Here is a 12941-nt window from a genome sequence, read left to right on the forward strand (position 1 = left end):
TAATTATATATGATATATAATAAATTATAAATCATAAATGGTCACTGAGTACTTGTTCATACATAACGGAAACATAATAGACACCTTCAAAGGAATATAAAAAAACAACAATCATAATTGTTATCTTTCCTATCAGATATCCCCAGTAGACGCATATGTCTTTGAGAATATGTTTTCAGTGCATGAGTGGATTTCGATTATCTTAAAAGGAATGGAGTTTTTTTTTTCTGAATTATTGTATCTATTGTGTATTATTATCATTTCTAATTGCACCGGGAAAGCTATTGCACATTACGTGACCCCCTACATGAGAACATTCTGGTACAGTATTCAAACTTTGATTTCAGAAGAACAACAATGCCTTAGACAATGGATTTAAATTTGAATAAATTACGAAATGTACGGTTAGCTGACAGTGGGACTTTCCCTGACCATTTTCCAAATTGTTTGTTTGTTTTTTCTGCGTCCTGTTGCTAGAAAATCAGCATGTAGCGTTTATATTTTGCTGGTTTGATACGGACAAACGAGAATAAATGTGCTATGATGTTTTTGAAGCTTGCAAAACCAGATGCTGTCATAGCAATTAGTAATATAGGTTTTCCCGGCCAATTTCGCACTTTTGTCAGTCCATTTGATAAAACGTTCATTCAATATAGCGAAAATCCTCGTCACTGCACATTCTGTCATTCAAAATTGCAACTTGTTCATTCAATTTAGCATTTCGATCAACGAAAGTCGCACATGTGCCTTTCGAATTCGTAAAACGGGCATTCAAATTGGCACGTGCTCTTCATTCATTCAAATTCGCCAGCACTGGCGGAAAATGGTATTTCGGTCATTCAATTTCGCGTATGGGCAGTCAAATTCCAAACATGTTCATTCAAATTGGCGTAATGTTATTTCTATTTTGAAAAGGTGAGAACCGTAATTTATACGTATTTAAATGTGAATTTTTGTTTCATCCACACACTGTTAAGTATAGTAAAGGTGTCTTTGACCCTAAATAACTCAAGTTTGTTGTTCTGTAACGCCCCTCTTCTTTCATACATGTTATAAGAACTACATGCACCAGTACCATAGATTCACTTCGCTTTCTTATGTCCAGTCATGGCAGCACAAGTCAGATACAGGCGTATCTCTCAAGAAGACAGGGAAAGAATCATAGAAACATTTGAGGGTAATAACCTTGATTATCTAGAACTGGCCGACACACTTGGAATAAAACGCTCAACGGCCAGATCAACTGTGGCCACCTATCTTAGGACAGGAAGACGCAATAAGCTGCCAAGGGGAGGTGAGCGAAACGTGAAGACGGATGACGAAATGAGAGCTCGCCTCCAACACATTATGAACAATAACCCCTTAGCCACCCTTGAGCAGATGAAGAGAGATCTACAGGCAGTTTTTCCGCAGAAGCCCCCTGTATCTGTCTCCACCACTTCAAGAGCACTAGATGGAATGCTCATCACTTTTAAACTAGCCGAGGATGTTCCTGATGCTAGAAATTTACCGAGGATCCTAGACATGCACGTGGAGTGTGCACAGTGGTTCATGACCGAGGGTGTCGTTGCACAATGCGTTTTCATTGATGAGACCGGATACAACGTCTGGACAAAACGATCTTTTGGGAGAGCCCCACGAGGGATCCCTGCACGTCGAGTAGTACATGGCCAACGCGGTCGGAACTGCAATGTCACTTTTGCAGTTTCTAGTGAGGTTGGGCTGGTTCACCACACCATTGCATCCGAAACCGTAACGAGGGACACATTCGAGGCTTTCCTGGCTACCACCGCTCATGAATGCCACAATGTTTTCCCTCCGAATGAGGATGTGTACCTGATCTATGATAACGCACGTCCTCACGTCAGAGCTGAACTACCTGATGATGCGAGCCCGAGGATTCATCTGAAGCGTCTTCCTCCCTATTCTCCGTTTCTCAACTGCGTGGAGATGGCCCATTCTGCATTCAAGGCAGCCATCAAAAGAGATCTGGCCCGCCCGGAGTTGCAGCAGGGGCTAGGAGACAGAGGGGCAGCACAAGAAGCTGGGGTTAACCTCCAGGAGTGGAGAATCAACCTCATTCAGCAAGCAGCTCAGCGAAATACAGACGCCATAACACAAGAGAAGGCCATCCGGTGGTTTAACCACACTCAGACCTACCTCCCAAGATGCCTGGCCCGCCAAGAAATAAGATGGCTGATCCAAGAACTTTATTCCTAATGATGATTAACGCAATATAGCACCCACCAAATGAAAATAATAAAACATGCAGATGAAAGGAATAATCACGATGTAAATTGAAACCTCCTTCTCCCAATTAGTGTAAAAACAAATTTATGATTAATGTATCTGTGAATGAAATAATGCTATCGAACATTAAAAACACATACACATATTTTGAAAGTGCTGTTACAAAGGTGATATCAGAATAAAGAATGAATACGAAAATATGAAATGTTATAATGCTTTCAAACAATACCTATGATGAATGAAAATGAAAAAAAGGAATAAAAGCATAAACGTGTCTGCTAAATTGACTGCAGTAAATGCGAAATTGGATGCCCAAGAATGAATTCGAATGAACGAGGGCAACGTATACGTGATCACGTGGCTATATCATGCTAAACTGAATGAACGGATTGCGAAATGGTGCTTGTGTTACGAATTTGAACTGAAAAAGTGCTGATTCGAATGATCTTAATGGTAATTTGAATGCTCCAAAATGAATTTGAATGAAAAGATTATAAAATTGAAATACCGAACATGCCATCTAGGCTAAATTGTGCTAAATTGAATGAAGCAATTAGGAATTGGACTGAAAATAAAGTACGAAATTGACCGGGAAAACCTATACCTTGCTAAAATAGTAATGATAATAATTCGCTATATGATCTCAGATCGTTATACACGTTCAAATGCTACTCACCTCTATTTCGCAACGCTTTTGCAAGGCCGTAAATTCGGCTGACGCGCTGTCGTTGTAAGCATCTGTATAAATAGCTGGGGAGTCATCGATTTTAGTCAATGTAACATTCAAGCTGATCTGAATAGGTCCCGCTACAGAAAATAATCCAGGAAAGGTGCAACAGAAAAGGACAGAAATATGAAGTTCCACTTCATGGGAAATTGAACACGAGGGGATGTACATTGCAGCATTTTGGTTTCTATTGTATTTAGCCTCTGCGCCAAAAAGTTTCAAACAATTGAGAACAATATAATATAGTCATTACTTCACTCTTTTTCTGAAAAGTTCACCTAAAAAAGTATTTGTATGAACACTTGATGAATATAAGTATGTACCGAGCTCGAAAACCTATCCTTGTCATATACATAATTATATAAATCTATACAGGTATATATATATATATATATATATATATATATATATATATATGAAGAGTTCGGTTTCAAAAGGTGTTACATCCATAATTTCAAGTTCTGAGAAAAACGTGATTTTTTTTTTAATTATCATATTTAGGAAGCTCAGACTGGAATGATATTTCCCCCTATTATACTGCTAGATGATACAACACTAAAACCACTCTCTAAGAAAATCTAGGTCCATTCATTTATTTTTTATGAATTAAACATTTTTATATATTTGTGGATGTAGTACCTTTTGCAACCGAAAGTGGATGTAGTACCTTTTGAAACCGAAATTTCACATGCCATAGATATATTTATTGTGATGTTATCGCATGTTTCGCGGATTTATTATTATTTTTTTTTTTCAGCAGTGGTGTTGATGGGGATGGGATACGAGGTCAAGGGGGCCTAGGTAATTGACAATGCCCTGCCCTATTTAGCATCAAGAATAGCAAACCAATGTGCATCGCTAATGCCCCACTTCTCCCTTGCTGACTAATATTGTGAATGAATGACTGTCATTGGTCATAAGCATGGGGGGGGGATCCATTATGCGTGAACGGTTATAGATTGGGAGGGGTCACAATATCTCACAGGTGATTTCTCTCTTCCCTTTTCTCAACTGGTTTTTGTCTAAGCACTTACACGTTCATGATGCAATGCAAGCAAGTTCAAAGGAAATTTTCTCCTGCTTCTTCTTTTGTCTCTACGATGCCGATGAAAGTCATTCGTTATTTAAAAAAAAAAAGTCAAAGTTGTCTGCTGCCGACATATGCACTTTGTCACTTTTAAGGTTTTATTTAAGGAGAGTGCCGATGAGGAATTTCCAAGTAAACTCTTTGCTGATGCTGCCAGGATCAATACTAATAACAACAACAATTAATAATAATAATAAAAAAAAATCTTCTTTCATTTTACGATAATTGCTAGCCAAATTAGTTTGAAGCATTTTTTGGTTATTGTCCTGGTAACGAATGCCCCACAATATACAGTATACAAACAATATTTAAATTTTGATGTCACTGCCATCACTCAAGACACTTAAGCTTTGTTTCTGAAGTAATTGACCTCTCACATTCCAGAGACCTGTTACTATAAACCAATGCTCTGTGAAATATGCATACATAATTTGATCAAAACGTCAAGGCGGATTTGTACATGATTAAGCATTTACGATTAAACCACTGAAGCCAAACATCAATACAGGTAAGCCTTCACAAATTCTGATATTCTAAAAGGTCAAAGTTGGATATAATACACAGGGTAATGACCAATGTTCCATGGAATGACAAGATTCTTCTATTATAACATAAATGCTAATAGCATAGTGCATGATTGTACATTGGGTATAAATTGACCATTGACTATACATGAAATATCAATATTCTGATTTTTTGAGGTCATTGACCTATCACAGTCCTCAGAGATCAAAGGTAGAGACACGTAATTTCTCTTGCTCTGTGGAATAGGAAAACAATTCAATTGTAATACAAATGAATGTGACATCTTAATCATGATTATCATCAACCAATTGCACCAAATATCGATGTTCTGATATTTTGAGGTCATCAGAGGTAAGGTAGAAACCTGACTTGAAAGGCTCTGTGGAACATTGAGGCAATTCCACTTTAAAAAAAAAAGTTTTTAGCACTGTGTTTCAGTATTATGAGTGAAGCATCAAAATATCAATTTTCTGACATTTTGAGGTCATTGACCTCTGGAGGTCATCAGAGGTCAAAAGTAGAAACCTGTCAGGGCTCTGTAGAACATGAGGACAATTCCATTATAACAAAAATTAGTATTAGTACACCATTATTGTGTTAATCATTAAACCAATAATGCAAAATATAAATTTTCTGACATTTTGAGGTCATTGACCTCTGGAGGTCATCAGAGGTCACAGGTAGAAATCTGTTAGGGCTCTGTGGAACATGAAAACAATTTCACTGTGACAAAAATTAAGTTTTAGTACATCATTACTGAGTTTATCATTAACCAATGATGCAAAATATCAATTTTCTTACATTTTGAGGTCATTGACCTCTGGAGGTCATCAGAGGTCAATTCAGACTTACCTCCCGATCTTAAAATTAATCTTATAGCATGTACTAACAATGGTGAAAGTTTCATGCTTTTTTAGTCAAATTTTGCACAATTCTTCGGCTTATCTGCTCTACTATTAATGGAAGCAGTGTGGTAGCAGACGAATGTTATAACCGCGGTAAACCGTCGTGCGTGCGGGCTGCATGGTCATCTCAGGACCAGCCTACGGTGGTGTGAACCTAATAGTGTTGCGTTCGATAGGGATAGTAATAGTGATGTGGATATAATAGTGCGGAGTTTGATAGCGATATTGACAGTGACAGTGATTTGGTATTGAAGTTATAATTACTTTGAACAAGTGTCAAGTCAAAATTACAGGTGAAACCGGACCAAATCAGGGTCCCGTTCGCACAGTTGTTGAACATATATGCTGTTATAATTTAATCTCACTCAGAATTTTGGCTTTGTACTTTATGTTGGTCACAACCCCTTGAGTTCAGTCCTGTAAATACTTCACAAATTGTTTTAATAAAGTGTATATAAAATTGAATGGCACGAGTGTGATTGACTATCATTTAAGTCCGCCCATGTGACAACACCTCTTTTTTTGTTTGTTTTTGTATGACTGCAAGGTCTCGTATGTGTTCTTAAAATAAAACTTTCTTTCCTTGAATTGTTGCTGAATTGATATATGTAATTTATTATTAATTAATTTCCAGTAGTCAAGCTTTACATTATGTTGAAGATAATGTGCACTGCAGAAAATCAAGTGAAATGACCAGAGCAGTGACGCTTTGGTGAAATTGCGCAAAAGAGCTAAGCAATTTTACATGTGTTCGATTTTCTCTCGAAACTCTGATGATCATCTCAAATAAGTGACAGCGTCATAATCTAATAACGATCAGCCTTATTTTGTATGTACACTATGAAACCATTTTGTATAGCAAACCTGAAACCTGTTTGCTATTAAATCAATAAGGTCTGAATGAATCTAATCGCATATTCATTGGATTAAAAGAATGAAAATTCAGCAACTGCCGAACTCACACGTACCTGCGACGATGATGTATGACGTGCAGGTCTTGTTCAAAACGTCATCTGATATAACAGTTGTCACAGTATGGACACCAAGTCCTACGTCACTACCGGGAGGTTGACCGTCGATGTTCATAGTGACATAAGGCTCACCGACCCACAGGTAAATAATCCCACTTATTCTATTGACATCACCAGCATCGAACGTTTGCACAAAAGTAAACGTGTCCTGTCCAGGGTTAGTAGCGACTGTGTCGTTCAGATCTGGACATTCAACTGGGAGCTCAGTTACTGTAGAGGAGGACAAAGATATTAGACAAGAGGTCGAATAATTAAAAAACGTGATATCAAGTTTTAATCTTCACAACGATCACTATAGAAAAGCACAGATTTTGCATCATGGCTTCCAGATAGGTACATGAAGGTTAACGTCTCTGTGTTTTCTTCCATTGAAACTTTGAGGTTTAATGTAAATCTGTCAGTTAATACAAGTGGGATTAGAAGGAAAGACAGCAGTAGCATTCATCCAGTGTATCTAACACCTTAACGGAGGATACTTCGCTGACTTGACCGAAGAGATACCCGAAACATGCTGATAGCCCTTGCATTCGAAGCAGGTTGTTTGACCAAAGGCAGAGGGTTTTTTTCAGCTTCTATTGCTAGCAAACGCTCGGACATTATCTATGCATCCTCATTTTAATATTATGATACACTGAAAACCGTAACTTCTTCAAAGAAAATCTTATTTTGATCCTGTTGATGTGCAGACAGTTTCGATCTCCCGTTAAACATTATCTGCCTATTGAAATTATGTATATGCCCCCTCACTATTTACCATACAGCGCTTAGAGACATTTTATGTAATAACGCGCTATATAAATGTTGTAAAATATACAACAATATCCAGAGGAAATCAAAGAGGAAGCTAACTTACATTGGTTTATGACGTAAAATTCGCAAGTTGCTTCGTTGTCGAAAGTGTCTCTTGCTCTAAGAGTAACCTTAGTGCGTCCCGGTCTATAACGGTGACCGGTAAACGAAGTTGGGTAATCGTAGCTTATTCCGTTGTAATTAGGGTGTTCATCATAGTAGTAGTACTGCCCTTCAGATGGGGGAGAATCTTCTGTTCGCAGTAAGCCCCAAAAGACGTTTGGCCAATCTTCAGTCAACGTTGCGTTTGCGGATTGCACAACTGGAGGTGTATTGTCTGTCATGTCTGTGGAGTAGCAAGTCAAGTATGAATCTGTACCCATATCGATTTATACAGTATCTATATATATATATATATATATATATATATATATATATATATACATATATATATATATAAACGAGAGTAAAGAGGCGGTAGACGTTGCTTAATCCTCACAAGTGATTTTACTCAAGCTTTCGGGCTTCCTGCCCTTTGTCAAGACTGGGACAAGATACAAAACATGGATATCATATACAAATAGAAAATAATAATGATGATCAAAACAATAGTGGAACTGATAACTACAGTGAAAGAGGCAGAGACGGCAGGGAATAATTACATAGGTGGGAGTGTATATATGCCTCAATCTTGCATAATACAACTTGCAGATATACAATCATACAAAAGCATTTACAAGTACAATGTACGTATGACTAAAATTCTGCATACACACCATGGATGGTCAAGAGGTGTGCGCACAAACACAAATGTGAAACTCCTCGCGTATGTCACAGCAGGCAACCATGTAAACAATAATGGCAATAAATGAAATCATAATATCAATTAAATTAAGGAGTGTATGCATGAATAAGCGGAACATAGGTACACACAAAAAGAGCACATAAGTAGCGTTCTTAACCGGGAATGGGTGTATAATAATGTGTTGAACAGCATTCAGGGTTACAAGATCTATAAATACGTACGGTGTGAGTTGCACACTTAGCCCGGTTACATGCCAGCAGTCAATTTGCAGCCGGTTGTGGGGAACCGGAACAATATGGTGGTACTGGAGAAAAACATAAAGGAGGGGGTGGGCTAGTGGGCAACTAGACATAGTGACAATACTGAATATTCGGAACATTATGGGTTGTTCTAAACACTTCGTGAATTGAAAAAAAGTGCTGAATGTTACTTACTGTGGTGGTGGTTGGAGTTAGGCCTGCTAGCTAGGGTGAGGTGTTGTGTGTGGGCTAGGAGGGCAGCTCAGCGAGGTTGTGCGGCTAGTGATGGGGTTATTGGAGCATGAGGTGGGGTTTAGTAGGGTGGTGGAGAGTGTCTGCGTGTGCGTGTGCGTGTGTGTGTGCCTGTTTGTTAGTATGTGTGTGTGTGTGTGTGTGTGTGTGGTTGCAACTGCCTGCATCCATTTTTTGGCAAGATTGGCGCAGTGTGTGTCGCAATTCCGCTGGGATGAACAGGCCAATGATCAACTGGCGGTGGGGGAGTGGGGCAAGGCGGGTAGTGTCGGGGGCTAGGCGGACACAGTAGGGTGGAAGGGCTGTGGGCGCCAAGGACAGGTGCGTACGGTCGTGGGCGTGAGTGGAGGGGGGGGGGGGGAGGAATTGAGAATATTGCGCATACAGGGCAAGTGGGCTAGGGGGCTGCCATTTGATGGCGTGGGGGGGGGGGGGGAAAGAGGGGGAGGTAGGGGGAAGGGGGGGGGGGGGCTTGTCCGGGAGAAAGTGTAGCATGCCATTTACTGTCGCGTGGGTGTGATATAGAACCCGAGAGTCGTTTTTTTTTTCTTTCTTTCTCGTAGAGGGAACAGTAACTTGGCTTCACTTTGAAAAAAAAAAAACAAACCAGGACAAAACAACGAATAAAGTATCAAAATGGATGTAACCAAGCTCGCGAAAACTGGTGAGAAATTAGGATTTAGTGGATCTGAATTAAGAGCGTTTGTCAAAGAACAACAAGACATAGCGAGAGACGAGCGAGCAGAACAATTAGAAATAAAACGAGCTGAAAAGGCAACTGCCGAGTTAAGGTTGAAAATTGTAGAAACTCAAGAAAACGCAAATGCATCCACTTCCAACCCGGAAGTGAACAGGCCGAAGGCTAGGACCCCTAAGCTGCCACCATTCCACGCAGAGAAAGACGATCTAGATGCTATTTACAACGCTATGAAAGGTATGCGCGGAGCCAAGAGTGGCCCCAAGAAGAGTGGGCTGTTGCGACACGGATTGTCGCCCCCTACACGGATTGTCGCCTGGCGACAATCCGTGACGCTTGTGCAGTTCCCAGTTTTTGACCTCGAAGGCGACAATCCGTGTTGGCAAAAAAATTGTTGCGACACGGATTGTCGCCCCGGGCTCGGGGTGGTTCCTCCGGTGTTAAGCTTTGGTGGGATGGGTATGACTGGTAAGTTATGCGTATGTGTGTGTGTGTGTGTGTGTGTGTATTGTGAGCTGCATGATATGTGATGTGTATGATTTGTTGTGTGTGTGTGTGTGTTTGTGTGTGTGTGTGTGTAAATGTGTGTTTGTGTGTGTGATTGGAGTATAATAATACAATATGTAGAAACTGTACATGTGTGGTGGTCATAGTGGTAGTGGTTTGTTTGTCTGTGTGTATACGTGTGCCTGTATGCTTACGTGTGTATGTGGAATATAGCGGCGCTACTGTGGCAATACAAACGCCTTCAGAGTGTATGAGCACGTGTTTAAAAAATTCACACCAGCGTTGATCTAAAGATAGTATGGGTGTGTGAACCAATATCAGCGGTGAGGCAGGCTAGGCGAGAGAGAGACCGAGAGAAAATACATACGAGGGAAGTACCCTCCCCAAATGTTATTTGTCTTTGTTCATTTTTCACTGCAGTCATTTTCTTCCATCAGTCTTATAAACTAGAACGTCTATACCACTTTTCTTTGTCCCAGAATAGGTTTGGCATGCTTTATGCATGAGCGAATACTTTCCACACGCCGTAAAAAAATTGTCAATCGTTAGTTGATTTTAGCACAAACGAACTGCCATTGCACACCGCTAATACATACGTAATACAAACAAACACCAACAAACACTCAAACAAATCCTCATAATGCAAATAAACCAACTCAACACTTTTTCCTTAATATTCATTGATTTCATTCAAATCATTCATAAATCGACTCATTCTGGGTGTAACATGAAAAAAAGGTTACAAATGGCAATTCGAAACAGAAACAAATCCATTTGTCAATTTATACCACAAAAAATCTCACTTCAACATAGATAACTCGATTATAGACCAACCCTACTAACAATTCTTCACGAGAAAGTTTTGACATGTAGGGCCCTACCAAACCTATATTCCTTGAATACATTGGTTTGGATCATGTAACACCTTCTTACTTACAAGGGCATATACATAAAAAACACACAAATACATTACACGAATCTAGAATGAAATCAGTCATAAAAAACCCGACCACCCCCTCCCCTCCCCATCCGAAACACATCTAGGGCCTACATCTATCCTAAATATTAAATCCTACCAACATCTGTCATACCATTTATAACTATCCTTCTTCAAATCCAATCCCCAACCCACCAACCCCTGATTAAACAAAACCTAAATAATCCCACACCTACATTCACCAACCCAAATACATACACACACACACACACACACACACGAAGGTTCCGTTATTCCGAAGTTTCGTTTTTTCCGAAGTTTCATTTTAATATCCGAAACACACAATTCCATATAATACCTAGAGGTTCGTTGATCCAAAAATGAAATTCGGAATAACGAACCTTCGGAATAATGAGCCTTCGGACGAATGAGCCTTCGGACGAATGAGCCTTCAGAGTAACAAACTTTTGCAATAACGAAATGTAACCCCCTTCCCACATACCGACGCATACCCGAACCGATACCACATTCCCTCCTGATGAAACGATTTCCCAATGTTGATAAATAAGACATAATGGACCGTATGCAGAAAAGCAGCATCTGCCCGCACGCAAGCTCCACTCCGAATTCATAATTATACAAATCTGCCAAACAAACTCATCAAATTCAAAGCTGCTGACAAAATCAATATCAACGTTTATGCCAGCAACAGCTTACTAGTTATCCTTCCCCACGCGCAGCTAAAAAACACATACGCAAAAAACTGACATAATAAACACATTCTTCCATCACACACACACACACACACACGCACAAACGGACACTAAATTATCATGTGCACGCGCACATACACACTTCCTTGAAACCTCACCATGACTTTTTACATGGCATGTTTGCATGGATGTAGCCATGTAAGTTATGTGTTAGTATTTCAATGATTATGTCCAGAACGATATTACCCAGCAAAATGTGCTTCGAGGGTGGGCGACAATCCGTGTAGGGGGCGACAATCCGTGCCGCCAACGCCCGTCACGGATTGTCGCCCCGAGCAGGAGGCGACAATCCGTGTAGGGGCGACAATCCGTGTCGCAACAGTGGGCTATAAATCTGAGCGCGTTGTTAACTGGTAGTGCGCTGGAAGTGTATGCACGATTGTCGGCGGCAGATGCAGACAACTATAAGGTGCTCAAAGCCGCGCTATTAAAGCGATTCCAGTTAACCGCAGAGTCTTTCCGTCAAAAATTCCTCACTTGTAGACCAGAAAATGGTGAGTCAGGGCATCAATACGCTACCCGCCTTGAAAGTTACTTAGAGAGATGGATTGAATTATCAGGGACTGCCTTCACGTTTGATGGGCTGAAAGATCTACTCCTTCGGGAACAATTTGTAGAAGGCTGCCCACGAGAACTAGCTTTATTTGTAAAAGAACGGCAGCCATGCACGCTAGATGAAGCTACTTCTATTGCTGAACAGTATCTGGAGGCGAGGGGCGGTACCTTCAAGTTTTCCCCTGCTCCGCGAGCTAACGCTCCTAGAATGCTACCTGGAGAGACGAAGAGGGCTCCAGGTAAGACAAATGCTAACGCGCGATCACTGTTTCCCCCTCAGACGCAGAACCAGCGACAGTGCTTTTTGTGTGGTAGGCCAGGTCACCTCGCTACAGACTGTCCAAAGCCAGGAAACACTCAATCCCCACCAACATGTTTTGTGTGTAAGAAACCGGGACATTATGTAAGGGACTGTAGATTAAATCCCAAGAATGTCGCAGGGACGGTTGCCCATGGTACGTGGTCTGAGATGCCCCGTGAAGAATCTAACTCCTTTCCGGGTAAGTATTACTCTTCACCCCCCTTCAACCCCAACGACAACTTACAGGGAATGATGAGCGGAGACCCTACTGTAAGTAACGCCGTCATCCCTCCAGAGGGCCCATGTGCCGGGTGCAATTGCCGTGTGGACATTCACTGCCCATGTTGAGTGCGGCGTGTAGTGAAAACGTCGTGAGAAAGATGCAGGTGGTGATTGGTGCCGTGGGAGGTAAACGAGCCACAGTTTTGCGGGACAGTGGGTGCAGCAGTGCAGTGATAAGAGAGGATCTCGTTGATAAGTCTCAGCTGACAGGTGAGGAAAATACGTGTGTTCTGATAGATGGCACACTAAGGAAGCTACCTATAGCTATGATCAATGTTG

At 40.7% G+C, this 12941-nt stretch overlaps 1 protein-coding gene and 1 pseudogene across 1 annotated transcript in view; one reads left to right on the forward strand and one right to left on the reverse strand.

Annotated features, from left to right (window-relative positions):
• The window catches only part of LOC140239849 (uncharacterized), an 88620-nt gene that overhangs the window by 54238 nt on the left and 21441 nt on the right, over positions 1-12941 (reverse strand). Inside the window, exons 2-6 of the mRNA XM_072319672.1 lie at positions 7379-7651; positions 6463-6735; positions 2927-3057; positions 1880-2016; positions 1397-1518 (exon numbers count right to left, since the gene is read on the reverse strand). Of these exons, the coding sequence (XP_072175773.1) occupies positions 1397-1518; positions 1880-2016; positions 2927-3057; positions 6463-6735; positions 7379-7651 (936 nt within the window). The remainder of the gene's footprint in view (positions 1-1396; positions 1519-1879; positions 2017-2926; positions 3058-6462; positions 6736-7378; positions 7652-12941) is intronic.
• On the forward strand, positions 9247-12728 carry LOC140240173 (uncharacterized; annotated as a pseudogene).

This window comes from Diadema setosum, chromosome 16 (assembly GCF_964275005.1).
Source record: "Diadema setosum chromosome 16, eeDiaSeto1, whole genome shotgun sequence".
In the NCBI taxonomy this organism is placed as follows: Eukaryota; Metazoa; Echinodermata; class Echinoidea; order Diadematoida; family Diadematidae; genus Diadema; species Diadema setosum.